This window comes from Thamnophis sirtalis, unplaced genomic scaffold (genome assembly GCF_051295495.1).
Source record: "Thamnophis sirtalis isolate CommonGarterSnake01/CBP01778 unplaced genomic scaffold, rThaSir2_p1.2 scaffold_7, whole genome shotgun sequence".
NCBI classification, from domain to species: domain Eukaryota; kingdom Metazoa; phylum Chordata; class Lepidosauria; order Squamata; family Natricidae; genus Thamnophis; species Thamnophis sirtalis.
In genome coordinates this window covers 53,349,198-53,369,417 of record NW_028261387.1, presented here as the reverse complement: position 1 = coordinate 53,369,417, position 20,220 = coordinate 53,349,198, and the positions used below count along the sequence as shown (strand labels likewise).

At 37.3% G+C, this 20,220-nt stretch overlaps 1 protein-coding gene across 1 annotated transcript in view; it reads left to right on the top strand.

Moving 5' to 3' along the window:
• Positions 1–20,220, top strand: part of SLC41A1 (solute carrier family 41 member 1) — a 31,313-nt gene that overhangs the window by 4,887 nt on the left and 6,206 nt on the right. The window contains exons 3-10 of the mRNA XM_014063224.2: positions 4,688–4,795; positions 10,278–10,349; positions 12,073–12,217; positions 12,305–12,451; positions 15,978–16,125; positions 16,955–17,034; positions 18,708–18,842; positions 19,891–20,039. Of these exons, the coding sequence (XP_013918699.2) occupies positions 4,688–4,795; positions 10,278–10,349; positions 12,073–12,217; positions 12,305–12,451; positions 15,978–16,125; positions 16,955–17,034; positions 18,708–18,842; positions 19,891–20,039 (984 nt within the window). The remainder of the gene's footprint in view (positions 1–4,687; positions 4,796–10,277; positions 10,350–12,072; positions 12,218–12,304; positions 12,452–15,977; positions 16,126–16,954; positions 17,035–18,707; positions 18,843–19,890; positions 20,040–20,220) is intronic.

Genomic DNA, 20,220 nt, shown 5'->3' with positions numbered 1-20,220 from the left:
GTAGATCTTCAGATTTGAAGAATCTAACTTACGGCTTTTATAAGGAATAGTCAATGGCATACTGTCATCAAGTGATCTTCATTTTAAGTGTAATGTCCAAGGAATAACAGTTATTTCTAAGGCAGTTATAACATTTCCTTCTGTTACATCTATTCAACTGAGCCAGTATTAAATATTATATTCAGAAAAAAAGTGTTTTTAGCCAATGATATATCACTTTTAAAATGTATCCATTGGTATATCACTTTTTTTTAATTAGGTAAAAAGATTGCTGTTGGGCTTTTACCTCAAAATTACAGATAGTCCTGAACTTACGACCGCAACTGAGGCCAAAATTTTTATTGCTGAGTGAGACATTTATTAAGTGAGTTTTGTCCCATTTTACAACTCCCCCCCACAGCTGTTAGCTGAATCAGTGCAGTTAAGTTAGTAACACAGTTAAGTGAATCTGCCTTTCCCATTGACTTTGCTTGCCAGAAGCTTGGTATCTCTTGGTACTAATCAAATGATTGGTTTGCTAAAGGGGTGTGGTAAAGACCTGAGTTAAGATGGTTATGCATGAACTCTTAATTCTGAAAAATATAGAAAGGAGAATGGTCACTGTTCTATTTTGCATACAGTGAAACATCTCTTGAAGCATATTTGGTTGTCTTAATGGAGATGGGAATCTAGTGTTTTTATCATTTCAATTTGAGCCAGTTTTTCAATATGATGTGGAAGTTCTCTGAACAACTACAATATACAAATTATTATTCGATATTTTTTAAAAATTACCTGCAAGTAGCCCACAATCCTACTAGTCAGAGTATATAGTATTTGGTGAGTTGCTTTGATCACCAAAGTATGCTTATTTATAGATAAAATGTTAGAACTTCTTTGGATAAGTTAAAGCTCCAATACTGCTCAAGAACACTAAGCTAATGGATTGTGAGGCACTAAATTTCAGTTCTGGAAAAGTTCCATCCAGGAGGGTTGTCTGCATTAATACCTACTTACCCTCCCACTGCCTAATTCTGGGAATGGTTACTGAGAAATCTATACTATGGTTTCACAGGTCATGTGCTTTGGGCATATCAGGTTTCAGTGTTATTTGCTATTCAGAAGATCCCCTTCCCCAAGTAAAAATACATAATTCATTATTGGTATTTGCAATGGTCTGTGAAAATACAGGTAACATAACTAAGGGTAGTTGAATTTGTTAGTTATTTTAAAGCTTGTTTTGCTGCTGTTACAGGTTTGTGTGCCACGTATAGCAGAGTGTAATGCATGACATTTCCATTACTTACATAATCTTTTTACTTATTTATCTAATTGTCCTGAGACACAAAGCTGAACTAATGTCTAATGATTGTAATTTTCCTCCTATTTTGCTTTTAATGATCACTCATAGGAGGTGAATAATGTGTTGCCTGAGGTAGAATAAGTGCAGTTCATATCCTCTTCCTTCCCTTCCTTTCCTTTCCATCCTTTTGAGGTGATTTGAGAAACTTGTCTGGTCTTTGGATGTTGAAATCAGAACAAATTTCCTTTCATGGAACAAATGCAATGTCCTGTGAATGGAAATTGATGAGAGCCAACATGTGATTACAGGAATAGGATGTAATTAATTCAAAAATACAAAATTGCTATTGAGCAAATCTTGTAACAAGTATTAAGGGTTCAGTATGATCCATGTCTTTTTATTTATTTAAGCATTTCAAGCAGATAAGAGGCCTGTACAGCCTCTTAAACAAGCATGAATATTGATATAGATGGATTTTTATGTGGCAGATAATTTAGATTCCCTTTAAAGACAAAAGTAGTTGGTGAATGAATTGGCCTTTGTTTATGGTACCTGGAATAGATCATCCATTTTGAGGTTTTATAGTTATAGATTAGAGTAGAAAATTATTTTGCATAATTTTAAACAGATTTCACTTTAGCTAGTTGATAGTTGCAGAGGGATAAAGGGATTGGTCTAAAATATATGGACTTGTTATTGGAGGGCCATACCTATTTTCCATCCTTTTAAATGTAAGGCAAGTCTTTTCTCTTAATTATCATTAGAAACAACTGATTATTTAAAAACACAAAATGTGAATTGAACAAATAAATGTAACAATAAATTCTGGCAGTTGAAATTTTCCCCTTTCCTTTCACCAAAGTATTGGTTTTTTTAACTGTAAGACATTGTTATTCTGAATGGATTCAGTAGCACAAAGATGCAATAGATGTGCACATAAATGTTGTCAGATGTAATCCTACTGTGGTTTCATGTATGTAGAAACTGAGATATTCAACCAAGAAGTGGTTGTGTTTCATAAGTCTCTGCCAGTCAGCACTAAAAATAATCATTGAGGTAGAAGAACATGTTGGCTGGCCTCAGTCCATGACTTTTAAAAGATTGCACTACAGTGGGTAAAAAAATATATGTAGAGGTCATGATTTAATATCCTTTTTCTATGAGTAAAAAGTAACACAAACTTCATAGATACCTTCCTTTTAATATTTTTAGTTTTAACTGAGAAAACTATGTTTTTGAAGAACAGATCTCTCTGTTGAAAGAAAAGTCAGTGATTTCCTGAGAATGTTATTCTCAGCCCCAAATGCTTTCTGTATCTTCAGCTGTGAATTGATTAGTTGTTTCTAAGGATAGTTAAGATCTTGTGTTCATATCCTAAATCCTTTGGAATTTCAGGGAAAAGAAATCTTTGTAATCTGATAGAATTTAACCAATGATCATATTTTATTGTCCAAGTACAACTGACCTTTGTAGCAGATAGATATTGGGCCATAAATATTGCATTGTAGGAGCCAATCAGGATAATACCAAAAAGTAATAATAAAGTAAAAGTAAAGACATCTCTAACAGCTATACTTTTATATCTACACCTCTATATCAGTGTGGGTAAAGTAACAACAAAATTTCACTTCGAAAGTACTGATATATCCTGACCTAGTAAGCACAAACTTGAAAAGAAGTTCATGATGGAAGTCTTATTGCTAAGATGTTGTGTAAATTCAGCAACTGTAGCTTAATCAACAACCATGATTAAATGAATAGTGGTTTATTGCAATGTGTGAATCTAGCCAGGAAGTTCAGGATAGAGGCAAGAGATTACTCCATATAGTTGTTGCCTTCTTCAATAGAATGCTGGATTAGATCCAGCACAGCTCCTCTTGGGGTCTTAACTCAGGCATCCATCCTTACTGGAAAGCTAACTTTGTGTTATTTTGAAGGCTTTATGCCTTCTCTGCAGCCTTTGTGGCTTTCTTTCCTCTTCCCAAAACTCTTTGCTCTGTAATTATCATTGTTGAAGAAAACCATGTTTTGCCCTTTATATAGAGTGTTCAAGTTTATCCTGGAAGGGACAGGATGTTTACAAGTCATTGGATGAGTGGAAATGAGTTTATGTCTGTTAGTTACCTCAATTTTTCCTTTGCCCGTATTTGTTTATATAAGTTTTAATTGGAAAGTGGACCCTGTAACTTCTTTATGGGAAGAAAGGTAAGACATAAGGAAAATAATGCAGAATGTGGGGGGAAATATCTTCTTATTGCTGTTCCTGATCTAGAGTTCTGAACTACCATATTTGACTCCTACCTACATCAGATAAATATCAAAAACTGCAATTTTATCCGTGTTTACATGCTCAACTCTGATCAATGAATTTTATTCCCAGGACCTTGCAGACCAGATTGTAGCTTTAATCACTTTGAATTCTGTAATTACACCTTGACTGCCAAAAAGCAGGCATTATGTGAACAATTTTGTCTTATTTGGAATTCATGAGACATTGGCAGCAAGATGTTATTCTGTGACATTTTAATCTTCTACCAAGAATTGAACTTATGGACCTTTGAACTTTAGATGTTTATATAGATTATATTAATTTTAGGAGCTCTTTGGGATTTGTAGGAAATAATATATCAAATCTGTTGGAATGGTATATATCAATGTTGGCTAACCTTTTTGGCACCGAGTGCAAAACAGAAGCACACACACACGGTGGGGGAGTGCCGGAAAGCAGAAGAGCAATTTCCTGGCACACACATGCAAGAGTACCAGAAATCAGAAGAGCAGTGTGCCTGGGAGCGCTGAGAAGCTGTGCTTCCAGTTTCCAGCATGCGCGCCTGGTCTTCTGGTTTCTGGCGCACATGTGCGCATGAAGACCAGCTGGCCAGCGTGCATGCACGCACCAGAAATCGGAAGCTCAGTTTCCCAGTGCGTGCATGCATGCCAGGAAGTTGCTCTTCAAGTTTCCAGCACTCCCGTGCAGAATCCGGAAGAGTAATAGGCGACGACTGGCGTGCCTGGAGAGATGGTTCTGTGTGCCACTTCCGGCACATGTGCCATAGGTTTGCCATCAGGGATATATATACTCTACCTTCACTTAAGTTCTCAGAGTAGAGAGATACAGATGTATCATGAGGACGACATCAGCCCCGTTCCAAATGTACAGGTTGGAACGGGATTTGAAACCCACCACTGCTCTATATCAACATAAAAATAACTTATTCTATTGTCCAAGCATAGCCAAATATCTTCTGTTCTAAGTAACAGTACATCAATCACAAGACATGTTCTTTTTCTGATAGCTAGTCTCTTGGTAAGTGTTGAAAAATCTTAGAAATTTTAATGATATATTTGAAAAATAAGCCTTTGCTGAACAATCTGTTATCAGAACCTGATGCCTTGGTTTTACAGCACTGGGACGTCTTCAAGTATGTGACTGAAGTATTTATCCTGGTTCCAGCTCTCTTGGGGTTGAAAGGGAATTTGGAGATGACATTAGCTTCTCGCCTTTCTACTGCTGTGAGTATTTTGATAATTTGTCAAGAGAGTTTTTCTTTAAAAAAAATAGTGTAAGCTCACATTTTGCTAATTTTCATCCTTTCTTATTTTCTTTCTTTACTTTTGTGCTTGGCGTCAAGTTCCAAGATCACTGGTTGTATGACTAACTCTTCTGAGATATGACGACTGATTTGATATTTTTGTAATTTTCCAAACTTCTTAACTGCCATTATTTCAGCATACGAAAGCAGATTCTACTTAAATCTCAACACTGTGTGCGAGCTCCCCAAAACCCCATTTGGGCCTAGAAGGCCTCCTGCACCAACCAAACGGGGCACAGAGGGGCCGCACATGCCGTCCCGTTCCACGTTTTGGGCCTGGAAGACCTCCTGCACCAACCTGGAAGCCAAAAAGGGGTTTGGGGTGCTGCACAATGCCCCCAAATGCAATGCGAGAGCCCCGTGCATGTGCCCTGCGCATGCACACACATCCCTGCATACGCCCCATGCATGCACGGGAGAGACCTGAAGAGCAGCTGGCCGGCAGGAGTCATGTGTGCATGTGCGGTGGAGCTGGGCTGGGGCGATGGCTGATGTGCCTGCAGAGAGGGCTCTGCATGCCACCTGTGGCACACATGCCATAGGTTCACCATCATGGCCTTAGCCTACTCAATTCTATGAGGTTGAATAATTCAGAGTAAATATTCCCCTACTGACCTTTAAGATCCAAATGAAAACAAAGTTACAAAGAGAGAAATGTTGTAATAACCTATTGCTTGAGAATGATGAGTGATTCCAAGGTGATGAGCCAGATGATTAGGTCTTGGAAGTATCTCTTTATGTTGAAAATTGCGTTACTTGAAGAAGGGTGGGATTCTAATAAAAATATTCTCAACTATGGATATTTGTTTTTTCTATGACAGCTAAAGCGGGAGTCTATCTTTTTAAGGATGAACGGCTGACATATAAAAGCAATTTAGGAATCATGAGAGAAATGTAAAGTTACTGGTGTATGGCACAAACTGCAAGATTGCAAATAACCTCAAAAGGAATGGTTTTGGGCAGCCAAAACAGAAATCTAAGTTTCAAAGTTAGAAGTGGGATATTTTGTTGTTGTTTTAAAGTTGAGGTGGGGGTGGTGCAGGAAAGATCTATAAGACACTGGAGCAGTTAAATATTTCTTAATCAAATCCATTTATTTTTTTTGCCATTTTTTCCCTCACTCCCATTTTCTGTATTCAGCAAATATCAGGTGTAATTATAACTTTGCCAGGTTAGTCTACTTAAACCCTTTAGAAGACCTGTGAATGAAACTCGCATGCCCAATATTAAGTAGCAGTAATACTAAGCTTTAGTACAATAATTGGCCAATTCAAAAGCAAATAAATTCTGAGACAATAAAAAGCATAATAAAACTTAATAATTGTAATACTGATATAATCAAAGTATGGTGTAGCTATAAACTTAAATAGATTCAGTGAAAGCTGATTAGATAGGGAATCATTAGCTGAAATAGTGATCTAGCAAAATATTGGTTACTGCTTCAGGAATTCTTTCATCACAGGGACAAAATCTTGATTCAAATGGAATACCAATCAGTAATGAACACCAATGCTGAAGGGCAATCAATCAATACAACTGGCCTATTAGAGTTCTGAAAATATGCTATAAGAGAACTGTAGTAGAAATGTAATAACATTTGGTTTTCAATGGCTTTTCAATTCACAGTTCCTCAGACTGTTGGGTGGGCATGGCTAGGTGGGACTGGGTCAGTGGTGGGTTTCAAAAATTGTTCGAACCTACTCTGTGGGTGTGGCCTCCTTTGTGGGAGTGGCTTGCCGCCCATGTGACCGGATGGGAGTGGCTAGCCGCCCATGTGACCAGATATGAAGATGCTGATGACACTTGTCAGAACCACCTTAAATTACCTCACACACAGCACTGGCATGCATAACAATATGATGTAAACTTGTTTTTTAAAAGGCATCTTTGGTTTGCATTAAAACAACTTCAACACACGCAATGTTCTGATTGCACCACAAACACAGTAGTCATCCTTACCTTTCACAGAGGCACTGAGTTTTATAAATAGGAGCATGATAGTGTAGAATAATCATATCCAAGGACCAGTGGTGGGTTTCAAAATTTTTTGGAATCTCTTCTGTAGGTGTGGCCTGCTTTCCGGGTCCACTGGTGGAACCTCTTCTAACCAGTTCGGTAGATTTGACGAACCGGTTCTACCGAATAGGTGCGAACTGGTAGGAACCCACCTCTGGACTGAGTAGGTGTGTCCAATTTAGCAGTACAAACAATACACACAAATTAAACTTTAATTTGTTTTGCTCCTGGGAATGGAAAGCAATTAGTGAAAGGTGTGCATGAGGGACTTGTCTGTGTGTGTGTGTGTGTGTGTGTGTGTGTGTGTGTCCCTCTCTCATCTGGAGGCCAGGGCCTCCAGTACCACTCTGCCGTCCAAAAACAGGCCTGTTTTTGGCTCCAGAAGGTGGGTGAGGGCGGTGAGTGGGTGGGGCAGCCTCATGGTCCTGCACAGGCCGGATTAATGGCTTCAATGGGCCGTATCAGCCTGTAGGCTGTAGTTTGAGGACCCCGGCTTAGGTCATAATTTTACTAAGCTGGGTTTTGTTAAGTAAGCCATGCCACAGGGCATCATATATGTTAACTGAAAACTGTTATAGTTTAGTAAGATGTATGACCCTGGCCTGTGAATTGTTTGCCTATTTATAATGTATGATCCCAATTAGCAGATTAATTTACACTGATTTTGAGATGCATCCTCAATTTGTACTCATGGTTTGAACGCTGCATAAATCTATGAACGGTCGTTCTAGGTATGTGAAAACAGGTTCATATTTTTCACAGATTGTCTGATTTTGGCAAAGTATGATGTGAGTATGGAGCCATTGTGGTTGATAAAGTAGGGCTTATCACTTAATATTACATATGAATATTGTCAAAGATGGCTTATTCCACTGCCTAAAGTTAAAAGTAAAGACAGCTTAGTACAATACATATGAACCTATATATGTAATCCTGGTTATTATAGTGCATAAAATATTTCCCAACATTGAAGACTCCTTCATGATATTGCTACCTTCTGCAATTGTTTCTTTGGAAGTTACCAGATACCCATTATGGGGAGGGCTTGCCCTGTACAAATGTTATAACCTTAAACCTACTATAGAACTCACCAGTTGTTTCTTATTTGACCTTGACTTGAGAACGGTTTCCTTCCTCAGTCCTTGGAGCTGTGCTTCTATGGAACATGAGTCACAGTTTGATCACTGAAGCTCTTGCTGTGTTCCAGCAAAGCTGAAAGATGCTGGCAACAAGAAGAGCTTGGCTGGGAAACAAATCAGCTTTTTATTCTCTCTCATCCTCTTCTTGTTGCTTTGCCTCTGCCATGGGGGTGAGGGGAAAGCATGTGCTATTTATTACTGCATTAATGTGTTGTATGAGGGAATTCCCCATACAGAGACCTGAATGCTTCCTCAGCATTGACGTCTGTGCAAGAAGAATGACTTCCAGTTTACCAGTTACACTGAAACTGTATCACGTGGGATTTAAAGGGGTTGCTCTTATTCACAATAAGGTTTTGTGAGTTTGAGCTAGCAGTAAGTTATGACTTCAGAGAGTATCCCCTTTCCCTTGAAAGGACTTAAATATATGCATGTTGAAATTATGTGAACTCTCCTAATCAAAGCCTTCCAAGGGAGGCTCAACAGTCATAGGAAGTATTTTGGAGCGGCTTTTAAAAATCAGTTTGCTTGATCTTTATGCTGTATGCAAAAGAAGCTTAGAATTCCTTCCAAGTTCTCATTTGATGTGCATTAACACTACCAAAATAATTGTCTTATGTTACTTATGAAAGGAAAACACATTCATCCTATACAGGAGATTAAATGTTTGTTTTTGCCAGTAGCCAAGTTATGTGGATCACTAACCTAATTGCAAGAGAACAAGGAATCCCTGAGCCAAATTCAACAGTAGAACTAAATACAATTTTGTAAGCTGAATGACTTGTGTCCTATCTTTCTCTTTGGACCTTGCCAGGTTTGGGACTGCCAGCAGCTTTATGTGTCTTTTTTTCTGAAGCAGTTCTGTTTCCCGTGATGTTTTCCTTTCTGTTTGTACTGGTGAAACATGAAAGAAGCATAAATGAGACAAAGAGCCAGTTTGCCTAGTAGACGGGCAAACATAAATGTGAAAAGGGGAATTACAGAAAAGTCTGGTAATCATTCTTTAGTCACTAATTTAACATTGTCCCATTGCCACGAGTAAGTGCTGTTCCTGTCCTGATGATCTTCATACATTCATATTACATTTTGATTTAAGATTATGTACTTAAGCCATTATATTTTATCATGGCTTGTTATGAACTATACATGGCCATGGTGAGTTCACCCAGGCTGAGCCAATAACAAGCTGTTATGTCTGAATATTACATTTTAACCATGCCCAATGTAGAATGGATGTGATTCATGATTCATGGCTGCTTTAATAGTTTTGTCTACTTATCCATTTATATCTAGCCCATATTCCATTAAAAGCAATAACATAACAGGATTTCACAGGTTGAAATACTGGGAGATTAGATTGATGGCTCTAGAGATAGAGCACTTATGGAACTCATGATTTTGAATAAAAATAGCCAAAATGATAACAGTAATTAGAGATACACATACACATATTTTGGGCATATATTCATACAATGTATATTTGAACTTGGGGGAAAAGAGAAATCTTTGAATATAAATACACTAATTCAGTTGATCTTAAAAGATTAATATGTAACTGAAAGCAAAAGTATTCTTTTTGAGTTGATGGACAAACAGCTGGGAAAAAAGTTATGGAACTTTATGCTATAATAATCATGCTGCAGTTATCCTGTGTGAAAACAAAGATGGAAAGATTCAGTATTACCCATAATGGAGGAATGGTTGGTGAAGTTGATGAAACTTGCAGAAATATTTAAATTCCTTGATTAGAAAAAAAGTAATATTTTTATTGTTGACTGGAAATACCTTTTACACATCTTACATAAAATTGAGAAAAATGAACATATGATTTATGATTTTTGATGATTAGAGAAAAAATAATTATAGAAAAAAGTTCTGTTTAAAACCATAGAGAAATAATTTTCTGTTTGTACTTATAATTGCTGTAAAGAACATTGGAAACTACTTCTATTTGTTTTCTATTTTTCTTCTTTTTACACTGTTTTCCCCCTTTCTTTTTTATTTTGTATTAAATTTATTAGTTGTTAATCTCTTTTTAAAAATATTTAATAAAATCTATATTAAAAAGGAAAATGATGAACAAGACACTGGCTGAAGCAGTAAATCTAGAGTTGTAATGATGAGTCTATCTTCCTGTTCATAATACTTCTGTGGTTATCATACCGAATAAATTTTAAATAATCCAGGAAGCATCATTTCATCTATTTATTTTTAATCTTTCTCTTTCTCTCTGTCTCTTTTTTGTAGGCTAACATAGGACAAATGGATACACCAAAAGAGCTCTGGAAGATGATAATAGGGAACATGGCTCTGATACAGGTGAATTTTGGACAAACTGACACTATTTCTTGAAAGGAGACAGGGAAAAAACCTGGTAGAGGAGAGGAAATCCCAGTTTTCTATTATTGGGCAATTTCTGGATACATCTGTCTTATAGCCATATGATCAAAGAATATTAAGCAGTCTTTTGGCAGTCACTACTGCCACAACCTAGAAAAAGTTTCTGTTAAAGTGTAATAGAAGATCGTTCTGAGTCCTTTCCTGTGACTCAGCAAAAGAATCATGATTTATCAGTGATGTCAGGAACCTGAGGAAGTACCGGTTTGAAGCAGTAGAGAGGCTTCCTTACTTAGGACACCCAATAATTTCTATCATCTGTCACCACAATTAGAATGACATTTACTAGTCTCTGAAATGATTCCATGTAAGTGAGAATACAGTTTGCTCTTCACGAGGCTGCCACTGAAGATCACTTGGCAACTGCAACTGGAACTGTTATTTCAGTAGAGTAACAACTATCTTTCAGGACTAGCCACTGACTGCCAGTAGATGATAATCAGGTGCAGTTCAAATAATCTGGACCTTTCTTATGTTGGGAACCATTTTTATAAGTAGAATTTCTCTGTCTTAAGCAGTTTGAGTAAGATGGTAAACCCCAATGCCTCCTGGGACTCCAAAGATGAGCTTTGCAATAGAATGGCTTGACTGCCAGAATCAGATTGAGCCTCATCCTGTTTTCCTCTAGAAGATCAGTGAAAACAGTTCTCTTCCATGGATGTGTTTAACTGGATACCAGGATACTGTATACAGATAGTCCTTGACTTATGGCCACAATTGAGCCCAAAATTTATGTTTCCAAGTGTGAAATTTGTTAAGTGAGGTTTGACCCATTTTATGATTTTTCTTACCACATTTGTTAAATGAGTCACTGCAGTTGTTAAGTTAGTAACATGGTTGTTAAGCAAATTCGGCTTCCCCGTTGAATTTGCTTGTCAGAAGGTTGCAAAAGATGATCATATGACCCTGATACACTGCAACCATCATAAATATGAACCAGTTATTAAGCATCCAAATGCAAATCACGTGACCATGGAGATGCTGCAATGGTCATAAGTGTGAAAAATGGTCATAAGTCACTTTCTTTGGTGCCATTGGAACTTGAAATGGTCATTAAATGAACTGTTGTAAGTGTCAGGGTTCCAAATAGCATCCTCTGTGAAATAATATGTCAAGGCAAGAAGGTCCCCCAAACATCAATTTATTAGAAGAGCCATGTTGGCACATCTGGGAAAACCCAAATCTGAAAGCTGCCAGGTTTTCCCCACCCAATTGAAAGTTCAAGACCCTGCCTCAATGCCCACAAGTGCATCAAATGGTCCAATCAGTTACTGCAGTTGATGAAGATCTCTCCCATCCACATCCATCCAGGTGCAGGGATAAGACAACCTTGACTTTCTGAGAAGGAATGTTGTTATGGCTACACATCTCCCAAGCTCCATACAATCCCCCCTCCCAGTTTTTCATAGTAACTATGTTTGAATATGTGGCAGGCTTGAGGCCCTATCCCCGATGGCTTCCAAGCCTAACAGTAAGTCGAAGACTACCTGTATTGTTTTCTATATTTTATTATTAATGGTTGTTATGATTTATCTATGTGAGCTACCTAATATGTGATTAATCAAGCAGCATATTTTTAAATCAGTAAACAATTTTTCCAATCAATAAACATTTCCCTGCAAATAAACATGGCTGCATTTTCTAGGTTCAAGCAACAGTTGTTGGTTTTCTGGCTTCAATTGCTGCAGTGATATTTGGCTGGATCCCAGATGGACACTTCAGCATTGACCATGCTATTCTCCTTTGTGCTAGTAGTGTGGCCACTGCCTTCATTGCCTCTCTTGTGCTGGGTAAGAAACAAAAGCTTCCTTGAGAAAGAGATTTCATCTGCAGTTCATTGTGCAGTAACACTAACATCTCCTTTCTGTGGGCTCTAGGCATGATCATGATTGGCGTAATCATTGGTTCCAGAAAGATGGGTATCAATCCTGACAATGTGGCTACGCCTATTGCTGCCAGTCTTGGTGACCTTATTACTCTGGCTCTGCTTTCTGGGATAAGCTGGGGCCTCTATATAGAACTGGGTAAGATTGTGAAGACTACATTGTTCAGTGGGAAACACCGTATGTGCCAAAATTTTATAGTATTTAAATGTTCGTTCCCATTGATCTAGTTTTAAGCTCTAATTGTATCATTGCAATATTTTCACATTATCCTTTTTAGTAATACAGAGAAGGTACAGACTACATTACCAGTCTTAGTTACACATGTGTCACATGCAATATTCCCAGCTAACAATAAGAAGTAAACCAGTCAATCTTGGCATTTTGGGGCCAATATGCCAATTAAGATGCAGAATATTACAAGCATTGAAAGTATAAGAAAGGGTTGCATGGTGAATAAAAGAGGCAGGAGATGAGAAAAATGCATATAAGAAAATGATTGCCAAAAAAAGGATAGATGGGATATATTGTATGATGTGTCTTTTTAAAAAGCTAGTTGCAAAGAAAGTAATCAAAAAGAGTAAGGAAGAGCTATGAATAAAAGAGGCAGAGAAAATGCAGAGTAATTTTGAGGAAAATAAAGAATTGTGTTGGAAGTGGGTAAAAAATTGAAAAGGGTCTAGCAAAGGGATTGGTATGAAAAATGTAATGAAATGATTAAAGTGAAGTAAGGGAATGATGAAAGAAGAATTTCATAGATCTGTATGGAAGAAAGTATTATGTTGGAATTGTAATTGAAATGAACGCTGTAAATGCTAGTGTTCAGGGGAAAATGTGAGAACAGTGAACAATGTGAAGATTGCAGGTATAAATGGGACTACTAGAGAATGCTAAAAATAAATACTTTCTTATAGAGTGGCTGTATAATTTGAGTAGCAGGAAATACGCATGTGCATCTATGTCTGATGATAGGAAGAATGTTAGCATTGTTCATATAAATATCTTGGTCTTCCTATGTTTGTTCTGCTTTGGTATTTTTGTGACTTGAATTTGGATAGAGTAATAATTTTTAAAGGTATTAATAAAATACCAAGTAATGTACCAGACTATCTGATGGTGAAGAACTTTGAATTTTTCCATCATGGAATATATAATAATTTTTTAAAAATGTTTTGCTCCACTGGAAAGATACTACCATTCCACACTTAAAATATAAGACATGCTTTCCCTCTCTTTCTTTGAATTTACTCTATCAATTATCACTCCATGTGGTCAAGGTTCAATTAGAGTTAAAAACTCTTCAAACTCTGTTATCCTGTTATTCAACCAATTTCGTTGTATACATGATGTTAAATGACAATAAAGGCTATACTATACTATAACCTGGTAGCTTTTATGTTTGCATAGAGATGTACATGGTTTTTTTTTACATATGGCCTGAATATTGTGGCAGTTTTTCTGTCATTTCTTTTTGTATAATATGGCAAAATGTTTCCCAGGGAAAGGGAAAAACAGCAAGAGGTTTACAGTGGATTATCTTGTTAAGTGAACCTAGAAAAATATTTGGCAAAATTCTGATTGAAATAAGAGGAAAAAGCTGGCTGTGAAGAAACTTCAGAAAGTACACTGTGGTTTTATGCTAAGCAGGGGGTGTTCATACCAGATTTTGCTCTTTAGAAAGTCCACTGAGAAACATATGATTGAAGGGGAAAAAAGACTCATTGTTTCTTTAAATAGATATGTCTATTCTTCTAAATAGATAAATATATAAAGCAGTGTTTGTGGTAATATTAGAGCCACATTGGCTGGGTGCATGAATTTATGGAAATATTTCTATCCAGATGATATAGCTACATATAATTTTCTGTCACTCCAGTACATGTCATGAAATATATACCAGTATGTTGAATGCAGTAGAAATGGGATACTTCAAAAGTGTGTGTGTGATAAAACAAAAAGAAGGTCAGGAATGAATGGATGCTGAATAGCAGTTAGACTTATATACCGCTTCATAGGGCTTTCAGCCCTCTCTAAGCGTAAAAGGAAATATGAAAGACATTTGTTGAATTGGTTCAGTCATTTAGAGAGAATGTATGTGTATTCAAATCACGAAACAAATATATGAAAGAATGAATACATTGAGTGGAAGAAGACTGAGAAAGTTATAATTAGATGGAACTGATGAATGGAATTGATTAGATCTTCAAAAAATGAGAGGTGACAAATTTAAACCTAAGGTAAGGAAGTGGCACATGCATATTTAATTAATTTATTTATAAAATAGGTTTTTATCTTGCCTTTATTACAACAAATATACATACTCCTTTCTCCTATTTCAACAATCCTGTGAGGTGGGTTGGGCTGAAAAAGAGTGACTGGCCCAAAGGCATTCAGTCAGCTTTCATTCCTTTCATTTCTCATTAGAACTCACAGTCTCCTGGTTTCTAGGCCAGGACTTTAACCACTACACCAAACTGGCACATAGTAGAAACAAGTATAATTTTCAAAGATGGAAAGATATGAACAGGGTGAACATATTGATGTAAATCTATTTAATTTATTTTTCTTATCTCATGCCTTCCTTATTTGTTTTTTACTCCTTGGACATGATGTTGCTTGCCCTTAAAGGGAATAGGGTAATGCACATATTACAAGTAATATCAGTCTTAATAATGGAGATTTATTACAAATGTGGGTATTTGTTTCTGGGTATGTAGAACAATTGACTCTTTGTCTCTTCTGGAATTCTTCTCATTGAGCAATTGGTACCGTAGTAATGATCTTAGACAGGAGGATTAGTCCAACTGAAGCAAATGTTCTCTGCCTGCCTGCCTCTCACTTCTGAGATCTTCCCTAATGAAAAGAGAAAAGGAACTATCTGATCGCATTATTTGCAGATCAAGGGGCAATCTTAGCATTGCATTACCAGTCTACCCACCTTTCTGTAGAAATGGGGATGTGGTGAGGCACAACAATACTTGCCTATAAATCAGCATCTTCAGAGCATCCACAGCAAGTTCAGGAGTGAAATGTTTCATCATGCTTTCTGAAACAGGTTTTGGGAATCAAATCTGAAATTTTGCATAGCTACCATACAGTAGTATATAGTAAAAATTACAAAATTTGGTGTAGCAGACTAGAAGCTGGGAGACTGTGAGTTCTAGTCCCACCTTAGGTGATCTTGGGCCAAGCATTGTCTCAGCCCCAGGAAACTAGCAATGGCAAGCCACTTCTGAAGGAAAACTGCATAGACTTGTCCAAGCAGTTATAAAGAGACCATGCTGACTTGAAGGGACAAAAAAAAAATCTCCCAGCAACCCATAAAGTGGAAACTTATCTGTGCAAATTGCAAAATAGGTGCCATTTCTGCAATTTCAGCTAAAATAGCAATTACACTATATAAGTATCTTGTTTACATATACTGTAGGGACAGTATTTGAAGTTCTAAGATATAGGTGTGGGATATATATTTAGGGATCTGTGTTCATTAAAACAAATTGTAGATAGTTTGTGTATTGACCTTAAACTCTTCTGTCTGTGGCTAAAAAGGAATGATTGTCTTCTTTAGGTAAAATATGATAAATATTTCACTTGCCACTTTATTATCCTGCTGTATCTGCTGTTCACTGGTTGTTCACTCAAATCCCTTTTTCTTCTTTCTATCTAGAAGACAAGCCTTATGTGAATCCCTTGGTGTGTGCTTTTTTTGTTGCACTGCTACCTCTCTGGATCATCATTGCTAAGCGGAATCCAGCAACCCAGGAGGTACTATATTCTGGCTGGGAACCAGTCATCATTGCCATGGCAATTAGCAGGTATGAATAGCAATAGCACTTAGACTCATATACCGCTTCATAGTGCTTTACAGCCCTCTTCAAGCGGTTTACAGAGTCAGCATATTTCCCCCAACAATCTGGGTTCTCATTTTACCAACCTCGGAAGGATGGAATGCTTAGTGAACCTTGAGCTGGTGAGGATTGAACTTTTGGCAGTGAGCTGAATTAGCCTGCAATACTTCATTCTAACCACTGTGCCACCACAGCTCATGAAGACTGCAAAGGTACCCTCCTCTCTTCATGAGAGTATCCTGGGCTCAGTGAGCTGAAAAGGCAAAACAGATGTTTGCATTTTTTTGATTCAACATATTCGCATCCATTTGAAGGCTGAAGTGTGTGAAAAAGCCCACTTAGTTATGTAATTATTATTTCATTTCCATACTTAACCTAGCTAAGTATTAGTATTGTATACTATATCACCCATGACCCCTTGGGTCATCATTTCAGAGATATTTTCTTAACCAGATTCCTCAATGCCTTCAACAATGGCAGACCTAGTTACTTTAAAAATTATTAAAAATTCAGGGAGATATTCAGATAGGCATTGTGTTTCCCTGAAAATAAGGCCCTATCTTATATATATATATTTTTGCCACCAAAAAAGGCACCAGGTCTTATTTTCAGAGGGGAATGTCACCCACTGACTCACCTCACTTGCGCGCATGGCCCCAGCCTTCTTTTTGCTGTCAGAAGCAATATTTTCCAGGCATCACAAAAAATAAGAAACACATTTTTGAGGCTGTAGCAGAATTATTTTATGCAGTTGGCTATTATATCTTCCAATTTTTTTCAATGTTTCTTTTTTCAGTGTTGGAGGATTGATATTGGATAAAACAGTGTCAGATCCAAATTTTGCAGGAATGGCAGTCTTTACTCCTGTTATAAATGGTGAGCTGTTCTTCATTTTAAGCAACCAACTTCAATATATTTAACACTTAGTGAGAGAGAGTGGGATATTAAAAACTACAACTTTAGGAACTTCTTTAACTTTCTTGAGTCAATGACACATGATGGTTAGGATACTGAACTACAGTGGGAAGCTTTAGAATCAAATCCATGTTTAGCTGTATGTTATTAGGTAATGGGCAGACATGATGTCTAATCCCAACCTACCCTACAGGGTTATTGTGAGGGATAGGAGGGTATATTTATTTATTTATGTTTAATATTTATAACTCATCCCTATCCTAAAGGATTCTGGCGATATATAATGTCAAAGAAAAACATGATGATAAATACAAATGAATATCAGAAGCAGAAATTGACCATATACAAAAAAGCAAAGATAAAATTCAAGATAGACACTATCAATTAGGATCAAAAGCATTTTGGAATAAAGGAGTTTTAACTTGTTGTTAAAGAGGTTACCATGTTAACTAATAGTATACGTGGGCAGGATAATTTAATATAGCTTCCTGATTAATTAGCTTAATGCAGCAGTTTGATATTTGTGAATAGCCTGTACTAAAATGTTAATACTGGAAGTCCTTGGTTTATGCTGCCAATTGGAACTGGAATTGCCATCACTAAGCTATGCTCTCATTAAAAGTGACATCACATGACACCACTTGCTGATAGCAATCCTAGTTGCCATTGTTGAGAGAAAATCACATGGGTCATTAAACAAGGACCTCCAATTACTGACTTTTGATTTTTTGCCAGCTTTCTCATTGAGTTTGCTTATGGGAAGCCAGCAGGGAACATCAGAAATCATAATCATGCGAATGTGGCTTGCTGTGATATGATTATGAGCCAAGTACCAAGCGCCTAGATCACAATCACATGTTCATGAGGATGTATGAGTGCTGGAACTCTGAGGGCCAGTCAGAGGATTGGTAAAATTGTACTTGTTCAGTACGGTCATAAGTTTGAACAGTCACTGAAAGAGTGGCTGTTAAATGAGGAGCCCTTTACCTCGTAAATTCTATCAATATCTTCTAAAATGAATTAAAGGGGAGTTTTCTCCTCCTTCCAATGTCTTGTATCATAGCAGGCATTGCAATTTATGTATAAAATGATTTGGTCAATGCCACCTTAACTGATTTTTATGTCCTTAGAAACATTAAAGTGCCAGTCTGAAGGTCAGTGAGGTAGTTTAGGTGATCCTTGTGTTTTAAACAGATCCTTAGTAGAAGTGTGATCTATTTAGGGAGAAATTGGTTATTGGCAGACTCAAAAAGTTAAATAAGAGGAAATGAATACTAATACAACCTTACAGAAATCTCCAACTCTCTTTCTATGGGTCTGTTTGTATTCTCTTCATGTGAATGGCATAATAGTTGTAAAACATGCCCCTTCTTCAGTTACATTATTATGTTGAAACTCTCAACCATGAATTCTGTCCACCACTGATAAGGTATTGCACTTCACAGTGTTGGAACCACAGTAGAAATTGGATGTACCTCCTATAAGATAATGTAGATCTTCCCATAAGAAATGATGGGGATCAGCTTCAGATTGTCTGCTATACACAAATATGGAAGGAAATTCTCGATGCGTTGATACTGAGGAATCACTGGCACCAATACAATTGATCATATTTTGCCTCTGTTTTCTTACAGGTGTTGGTGGCAATCTGGTGGCTGTCCAGGCTAGCCGCATATCCACTTATCTCCATATGAGTGGGGTGCCTGGAGAGAATTCAGGGATAGCCCCCCGCAAGTGTCCAAGTCCCTGTAGCACCTTCTTCAGTTCAGGTACCTAAACATGCTTTGTTTGAATACTTCCCTTTGAATCGGAGGGAGGGAGGAAGGTAGTTTATGTCATAGCTAGATTAAAGCCTTTGAGACATTTAGTTGCTGATGTTGCCATGCAAGAAATGAAGATAGAATTACAGTGCAAACATGGAAAGTAAGAAACATGGACATGGGAAAGCTCAACTCAGTGAAAGATGAAATGAATCAATAACACCACTGGCATATTAGGCATTAGCAAATTGAGATGGATTGGAATTGAGCCCTTCAGCCAAAAGATCACACTGATCTTTGTATAAGACATGAAAAACAATAAAGGAACAACGTTGCTTTTATAGTTGGGAGGGACATAGCAAGAACATACTTGGCTACAATAGAATGCAATGTCTTAAACCCAATTGAGTAAACCTAATTTAAATCCAATTGATTAAGATTAAGTGCTGTAGGCAACCAGTATACTTAGGAATGAAGAAGGAAGACTTGATGTTGTGGAATGTGTCTATGAAAGAGGTGGTGATGGGATGGACTATGCTAACACAGCAGTTCCCAGAAAGGAGGGAGCACATTCCAAGGCGTGGGGGGCGAGGGGGAGAGAGACAAGAGACAGCAAAATCCAGAGCTAGATCATGGAAAGAGATTTACGACAGCCATTCCCTAGAATCTCCCAGAGTATATCCATTAGTTTATTGATAGTATAAGTTTAGTTTGTCAAGAGTATACCTATATGGAGTAAGCAAATAAAGAACTTAAATTTGCCTGAATTGTTTTTCATTGTTCTTGGGCTACCTTGGTGCCCATTTTGGGAGGCATAATATCCAGTTCTTACAGAAAGATTTGGATAACAGCTGCATAGGTCTTAGTTGCAGAGTTCAATGGAATACAAATTACAGTGGTAGGATATTCTTTATAGTATACAGTTCTGACAAATAGTCCCAGCAACGAATGTACATTTTCCAATTTATAGTTAAAACAGAGGCTGGCATAACAACATAGAGACATTTCCTTTCATAAGTAGCATATGTCAATATAACACTATCCATCTTGTCAGCAGATGTGAATTCCCGGTCTGCTCGGGTGCTTTTCCTTCTGGTTGTGCCAGGCCATTTGGTTTTCCTTTACACCATCAGCTCCATGCAGGGAGGCCACACTACCCTCACTCTGATATTTATACTTTTCTACATGACCGCAGCACTTCTCCAGGTAAGAGTTGTCATCAGTTGCCTGGCTTATCTTGTCAAAAGGGATAAAGACAAGACAAGATATAATGAAAAGTGTCTTTTACCACATGCGTGGGCAACTCTTTTGACTCAGGAACCAGATTTTCTCCCCCTGTTGTGTCCGTGAGGCCAAATGTTTTTGACATATTTTTACACCCATGGGG